Here is an 8697-nt window from a genome sequence, read left to right on the forward strand (position 1 = left end):
AAATAAATAAAGTAGAATCACTATATCACTGCTGTACGCAGCGGATGTAGGTACCAGCAGAGTACCACTGCTCATATCAGATCCTGATCTATACTACATGATTAATTATACATCACTTCTGATTAGCAAGTACCATGTCCTTATCAGATCCATCTATACTACATGATTAATTATACATCACTTCTGACTAGCAAGCACCATGTCCATATCAGATCCATCTATACTACATGATTAATTATACATCACTTCTGATTAGCAAATACCATGCCCATATCAGATCTGTATATACTACATGATTAATTATACATCACTTCTGATTAGCAAATACCATGCCCATATCAGATCTGTATATACTACATGATTAATTATACATCACTTCTGATTAGCAAGTACCATGTCCTTATCAGATCCATCTATACTACATGATTAATTATACATCACTTCTGATTAGCAAGCACCATGTCCTTATCAGATCCATCTATACTACATGATTAATTATACGGGTGTTGCATGAATTACTTAAATCACATTAGCATATACTTTTCTATACCTAAAGTGAATGCCTGTTTTATTCTGTATAGATCTTCGCTGTACTAGGCGATTCACCCTAGTGGATAGTTAGTTAAGAAATAAATGGCAAAGTTTTATTATTGATATGACTGCAGGGCCTAGCATGGCCTGATGGTTAGGGAGCTTGACTTGTAACATATTGGTTGCAGGTTCAAATCTTTGTCACTGAATATGCTTGCATTTTCAGCAGTGAGGGCATTATAATGTGATAATCAAGTCCCCTATTCATAGGTAAAAAAGTAGCTCAAGAGTTGGTAGTGGGTGGTATTGACAAACTGCCTTCCCTCTACCTATCACTGCTACATTAAGGATGACTAGTGCAGAGAGCCTTTGTGTAGTTTTGTGTGAAATTCAAACCAAACCAATATGACTGTAGAATAGATTTATGTTTTTGAGAATAGAGAAATAAGTGATGATCTCTGGTAGTAAGAAAAATATTGTTTTTAAAATAGAGTATATTAATAAACATGACTGTGCCAGTTATTTGTTCTTTGTTTTATGTCTCTTGGTTTCAGAAGTTTATCATATGTTTCTATTCCTCTTGACAAACATATCCACTCACTAAATTTCACTTGGGGGTGTTCACAGCCATAGGTTTTTTTCTAAATAAACAGGCATACTTCAGGATTTGGTAACAGGTGCCATTTGTTAGCATGTAAGATTAACAGTTTTATAGTTTTCTTAAGCTTAGTTTCACTAATATTTTATTAACAATGAATATATATATATATACTTTTTACTTTTATTCAGTCTTATGAATACTAACTAGTTATATATCATTAAAAATGAAATTTAATTACCTTTGTAATGTATCAAATAACCATATTATCTATGTAACACATCAATCAACTATGTTATTGCCAAGATAAGATAAATTATAAATTCATTAAGCATGACAAACATTTAACAAAATATCAGTGATTGATAATTTATAAGTGAGGCTTGACCAGAAGACTTCATAACTAAATATCTCAAACTCAAATACGAATATTCAATATGCAAAATAATTCTAACAATAATAACAAATTAGGAAAAATAAGCAGAAGAACAAAAAATATCTAATTCATAACACCAAAGAACAATATTAAACAATTCTCAAAGTAACGTAAAATCACAAATAATTCTGAGAACTTAAGAGTGAAAAGTAAAGACAAATGTGTAACATGTCAACCACATTATATCTGCCATACCAGTGTGAATAAGGCCTTTCTCCCACTACCAGGACTCTTTAGATCAGTAGGGTTGAAATGCTATATTATTAAATTGCATGAGCAACAACTGTTATGGTGTAATCAAGTGAGTATCTAGAATAACCTTTTAATATCTAGCAAACAGTCTTAACTACTCTTCACAGTCTCATTTCAATTTTTTTGCCACACCAAAAGATTACACATCACATGACTAGCAACTTAACATTTTGTATGTGTAATCATACACTAGCCTACTATCCAGTGACGATAAACCATATTGGTTTCTTAATATGAATATGACATTTTTAACATATAATTTTACACTAGGTGAGCCAACATTTTTAAGATAAATAGAAATATAGCTAAACTAAGTGATAGAAGGATAAAATACAAAAGCAATAAACAAGACCATAAATAAAAATAAAGTAGAAATCACTATATTACAGTTATTTGTTCGTTTTTGCTAATCGTTATGATTCTTCTTATAGTTTTATTAACCTGCAATCCTTATGATAAATAGATGGTTGATATTTTTCTCATGCAACTAATTTTGCAGAAAATATTTTAAAAAATAACTCTAAGATTGCCAGTCCTAAATTTTAACAAATCTCTACTTTTCTAGTGGAGACAGCCAATGCAGGACCAGGAAACCTAGAGGTAATGATTAATGATGGACAAGTTGAAACCTCAGCTCATGCTCAGTCACCATCCCTGTATGCTATTTCCTTTCATCCAAAAGATGATCAACCTCATTCCATTGATGTGAAGTTTAATGGAGAACCAGTACCTGGTGAGTTGGATGTTATTAATAATTTATATTTTATGAAACTAATCATAAAGAGGTAGATGAGAGTATTATGTGTCTCAACAAAGTTTAAGATGGTTTGCTCTCTTTTACTGCAAAAAAACCTCAAAATCTGCACTTTGGGGCCATAGATGTGGTATATAACTGACAGTCAAATCCCATTATATCATTAGAATAGCCCCTTCTTTGTAGTCTGTCACTTGAAAATTAGGGATGGCTAGCACAGACAGCACTGAAGTAGCTTTGTGTGGAATTCCACAACCAATAACTATGACAATAATATTTAGATAACTTTGATCAATTTTTTTTTTCATTTATGTTTTTGTGTGCATAAAGTGATGAAAAATGAATAAGTTGTTATACAATAGTTTGATATAAAGTGATAACTAGATATGTATAGATTATAAACTTTATGTAATAAACTGATGTATAATGATTCTGTTATGTTTTTGCAGGAAGTCCATATGAATGCCTAATTGTTGATCCAGTCAATCTGCCCAAAGTTCAGGTAACTGGTGATGGACTTGAGAGGGTGCCAGTGAACTTGCCTGTAACTTTCTTCATTAATACTCAGGGTTTCAATCTAGGTCAGCCACAAGTTACTGTCATGGGTTAGTATTCACAATTTTATAAACTGTGATGAAGTAGTAGTTTTATGTATCATAATTTAATTGTTGTGTTCCTTGCTTCCAAAAAATGTGCTTTATTAAGCAATTTCTGTGCTATTTTCTCAAGCCTATTACAGGGTGAATGTTCAGTGTTTTTAAAAAAAACACAATATTACTATTTTATTAACAGATAAATCAGTTTTGTTTTTCAAAAAATAAGACAATTTAACGTATCAAGATTCTTGTGAATCTGGTACTAGAATTAGTTTTGCCAGTAACATATGAAATATGTTTAAAGTGAGCAGACATATGCATATACAAGAGTTTATGTAGGATGATAGGAAAAAAACAAAGAAGTAGGCTTTTCAGTCGTCAGCTTTTTACAATTTAGTGAATAAGTGTAATACACAAAATGAAGTATTGATAAGTAGATGTCAAATGTACATATTATTTAAATGTGAGCATCACAAAACGTGCTACAGTAAATCACCTACATGGCAAGTCAGAAGAGAGAACATTAAAGTAAATACTTTACACAGTATTTAAATTATCATGAAATTGCTTTTTCATCTCAACTTTCTTGATACCAGAGGGCTGAGTTGCTGTCTCCTTAAATTTTATTCATATTAATTTCTGGGTAAATATCTTTTGATAAAATATTTTTTTAGTTTCAGTTTGATGTATTGTCAACACAATAAGGTGGTCTGGATTACTATTTTTGATTAATTTGGGTAAAAAAAAAATATATATATGTTCGTGTTAATTAAATAAGAGTGAACATCAAATAAATGAATTTCATATGAAACTTTAACTTTTCTCAAAAATCTTTTTGTGGGGGTGACAACCTACATTTTATTTATTATTGCAAGGAAACTGTAGAAACATTAAAAAGAATATACTAATGAAATCCATTAGTTTGAAAAAGTGCATAAGGTTAAAAAAAAGCCTTGGTTGAATAGTAGAAGATTTCATGATTGTATGTTCTTTTAAGCTTGCCTTAAGTGGTGGTGGAAAGTTTAAATTTATTGAAATTTAAGTGTGTGTTCTTTTAGTAGTTTATCTCTACGAGTGTAGCTTGAAAATAATGATTTGATTTAGTTATTAGTTAAAATGTTGTTATGGAAGAGGGTTAAAAGTTCCTTTGGGGAAAAAAGGTAAACAAAATTAAATCACTTAAAAATGTGCAAGTACATTAATTATAGTATATTTTATTTCAACTTATTTTGTAGTTATTCCATAACAGTGCGAGTGATAACTTCTTAATGAACATCAATAATCACCAGTGTTGTTATTTATGACAAAATATAATATTATCAGAAACTGATTATAGTTACTCTGTATATTGAGCTTACCTCACCACTTACAAGAACTATCTATTTGAACAAAATACTTTTAGGTCCAAGCCAGCAACCACTGAAATGTGCTATTAGTGGAACTTATCAAAGTAACTACAAAGTAGAATATACACCAGTAGAAGTTGGTAAGTTGAGTTATTACAAAGAAATAGACAATGATGCTCAAAATGGAATTTTATTTAGAAGGATTTATTACTTTAATAAAATATAGTGGAATGTTCATTAGTAGAAACTATGTGAAACTGATTTTAAAAACATATAAAAATCAGATGTTAAGAAAAAGTGATTTAATTGAATTATTAAAGCAAAAAAAATATTATATTCATTGATAAAAGCTGGTAAGTTGAATTTATTTAATTATTTACAATCTTATATAGTTCCTAAATGGAAGTCATTTGGTTAAATTACTTTAAGAAAAAGCAGACCAAACATGTTCTCTAATACAAGTTAGTAAGTTGAATTGTTTTAGGAAACTAGCTACAGAGGATTCAGTAGCTAAAACCTACATTTACTTTACCATAGTCATTTATTAATACACACAAGTACAAAAATGGCAGTTAATAACAATGCCTCAAAATTTTACACTTTTCATTGACTTTGTACCTTATATGAAAATACAAAATGATGTCACAAAACCAATTTCCCTTTTTGTTTGAAATGTAAAAACTTGCGGTTATAAGCTGTAACAAGAAACTTTCCACAAAATTATATTGAAAAGTTGTTTTTTATTTTAGTGTGTTTCTCTAGAGATGTTTTGAAATAATTTGTTAAATTTCAAAATAATACATTAACAGACTTTTGCAAAAATCTTACATTCATAGAAGAAAATTTTTTTATACTAAAGTCTGACATTTTGCATTTTTTTAATTGGATAACAAGGATCTCTCAGTATTATTATCATTATATAGTTTCTCTTGATCATAAACTAAACTTTTATCAGAATAATATGGCAAAATTGTTTTCCTCAATACATGATGTTGGTTAGTTTAAAAAAAGAAGTCTGTATAATAGTTTTCAAGTAATTGGAATCTTACCATTTACATTACAGGTGATCACAATGTAGATGTTAGGCTTATTGGTCATCCTGTTGGGCAAAGTCCCTACCTGGTGAAGGCTTATGATTCGACCAGAGTAAAAGTTACGGATGTTGGAAATGGAATTGTGGGAAAACCTGTGTATTTCAGCAGTAAGTGAACTCCAATTTCTAACTATATAAAATATGCATATCGTGTAATATTTTAGAGAAGTTTCATATATATTTTTTCTCATTCAAATTTTTATGTTAATATATGAAAATCTGGGTACTTCAAAATTTGTAGCTGTTCAATTGTTTTTTGTATTTGCATCAAAAGTTTTGAATAAATATATATAGTATTTTTTTTATTTGGCACTTTGTTTGATAGTTATCTAAAATAATTGGGTATTCAAATTGTTTGTGTGTATCTATTTATTACATAAGCATTGTTCGTATATTCTTTTACATTATAAATTGTCTGTGGTGATAGAAACTATGGAAAAGAGATATGCAAGTATATTTAGTTAGAAACGTTGTTACGTACTTCTTCAAATCCATTGAAGTGTTAGCCGAGATACTTTTGTCATTAGTATTTACTATTATGTGCACCTTATTATTCATAAGGCTGTTAATAAATGGAATTTTACATCCAATATTGTTTTTTCTTTTCAATTCTCAGTTGATGCTAGTCAAGCTGGAGCTGGAAATCTGGAAATTATTGTATCAGTAGCAGGAAGAAATGTGCCCAATTATGTTCAGTCGGAAGGAAATGCTCGGTTCAGAGTCAACTTTAAACCCTCTGAACCCCAAACACACACACTAAGTGTGAAGTTTAATGGAGAGCCTGTTCCAGGTATAAATAATTATAATAGAACATTTAATTATTTTGGATATTGAATTGTCCTAGGTATAATTAGTGTTCCTGGTACAACTACCATATTTTTTTTTCTCAATGATATAGATATATATTACTACATTTTTTTGTTATTTATAAAGGAAAACTTGTTTCTGGTAACAACATTAACACATTATTCATTTTATAAAAAAACTGTTGCAAGTAACAACAGTCATTCATTGTTATGTCATATTTAATGAAACAACTGTTTTATTTACATAACATAAGTTTTCTCTCATACCTTTTGCCAATGGTGATCTTAAAACCAATTTCAGTTCATATGATTTTGAGTCTTAAGTTGGAAAATCCTTCTTCTCCGAGTTCTCTTTGCATTAATAAAATTAGCTGATTAACCAGTAGACCTCTATAAACCAATTCAATAATGAATATCTTTAAAAATAAATTTATATTAATAAACAATTTTAATCACACTATTTCACTAAAACTAAGAATAAAATTACATTGTATATTTAGGCAGTTTTTGTGATATTGTCAAGCTATGTTGACAATTCTAGTTTCTTCCAAATATCTGGGCCAAATTGTGAATCTAAGGGTACATGGCTCATGTCCCACTGTCACAACTTTGCATGTCACATTTTGGAACCATGAGTGCATTTTATGAGAGATGGTCAAATTACAGTATTAGATTAGAATAGCCCAAAAGTTGTTGACTAGCTGCCTTCTCTCTAATCTGTCATTTCTAAATTAGAGGTTGTGAGCACACGTATCTCTTGGGTAACTTTGTACAAGTATCCAAAACAAGCAAGGAAACAAAAATTAAAATACCTTAATTTGAAAAAAAAACATCTTTAGTGAACCTTTTTATAAAAATCATGGTTTAAGCCATACTTAATGTTTGTTTAACACCTTAGTAAGAGACCTGATTTATAAGATATATAAGGTCAACGGTGCAATTCCACATATGACATATGGTTTCTGTTTGTCACCATTAAATTAAGTCTTAATTTTTTATTTGTGCATAAAAATGTAACAGGTTTTCTACATATAGAAGTAATGGTGTAGGTGTCAACCCCTCTTTATTCATTTTACTTGTGGCTCACATATTTATATTTTTTTACATCTGCTTCTCTTAGTTTTTGTAATATGCATTAAACACAATTTGTCTTATATATAGGCCAGACAGTTTTATTTTAAACATTAAGTCATTTTCTTACGTCACTATTTCCCAGGAAAATTGTTGGTATATTTTATTATTGTATGTTTATGTGCACACAAACTCTAGCATTTTAAGCCCAACTAAACAAAAGTCAATATATAAATTAAGGGCTAACATCTTTGCATTATCTTAACTACCATACTACATGCAGGCAGAAGAAACTTCATAACTAGTTATAACAGGTTTCTTATATCACATTATTATATCTTGCCAATGGTTGTATTTCTGACTGATGATTACTGAGAGAAAAAGAAGTATGAACAATATTTTTTTTTATCAGTACTACACCAATGCTGACTGATTAAACTTATATTTCTGACATAGCAAGTCATAAAGTTCAACAAATATATTTGAAACATCCCAGTAGCAAAGTTTGAACTGTAGCATTATTTCCTCTGGTTAACTTTTGCTGAAGCAGGAATTCTAAACCTTTATTTATTAAGAGACTACAGATCAAGTATTGTTGGTGACTTATTGTTAGTGAATATCTTTATCTGTTCTGGAGAAGAGTACTATTGGCTTTCAGTTTTGTAATAAAACCAAAAGATCTATGAGGCTTATTTCGGATATCAAATCCTTTTGATGTGAAAATGTCATATCTATTCAATTTAACTTTATAACAAAATAATTGAAAATCATAAATGGCATGGAGTTGTAGTAATATTAGCTGTTTTAAAGTTTATTGTCATGTTTCATTGACAAAAAGAGGCCAACAGCTGCTAAGTTGCAAGAAAATTAATTAATCAATTGAGGGAGAGGAAGAGAAAGAAAATGACTGTTTTTAAAATTAATTTTTTATATTCTTTTTAGGAAGCCCATTCTATGTGAAAGTGGATGGACAGTTCACAATCCGTAGTATCTGGTGCTTCTCTGAAAATGACTTCTGTTGCTAATGGAGTCAACTTTACTGTGGATACACGTGGGCAAGAAAATATGGATTGCAATGTTGTGGTGACTGGTTAGTATTACACACACACACACATGCAAAGTAATTATTGAAATGTTACCCTCACAAGTAATGTGAAAATAATATTACGCTTGTAATAAGTGAATATATATATATATATATATATATATATATA

The 8697-nt window shown here is 29.7% G+C and overlaps 1 protein-coding gene across 1 annotated transcript in view; it reads left to right on the forward strand.

Annotated features, from left to right (window-relative positions):
- LOC106460052 (filamin-A-like) overlaps nucleotides 1–8697 on the forward strand; it is a 96619-nt gene that overhangs the window by 60331 nt on the left and 27591 nt on the right. The window contains 7 exon segments of the mRNA XM_013919740.2: nucleotides 2383–2550; nucleotides 3021–3176; nucleotides 4570–4653; nucleotides 5577–5714; nucleotides 6223–6396; nucleotides 8426–8451; nucleotides 8453–8573. Coding sequence (XP_013775194.1) covers nucleotides 2383–2550; nucleotides 3021–3176; nucleotides 4570–4653; nucleotides 5577–5714; nucleotides 6223–6396; nucleotides 8426–8451; nucleotides 8453–8573 — 867 coding nt within the window.

The sequence above is a fragment of the Limulus polyphemus genome, unplaced genomic scaffold (assembly GCF_000517525.1).
Source record: "Limulus polyphemus unplaced genomic scaffold, Limulus_polyphemus-2.1.2 Scaffold32, whole genome shotgun sequence".
Classification (NCBI taxonomy): Eukaryota; Metazoa; Arthropoda; class Merostomata; order Xiphosura; family Limulidae; genus Limulus; species Limulus polyphemus.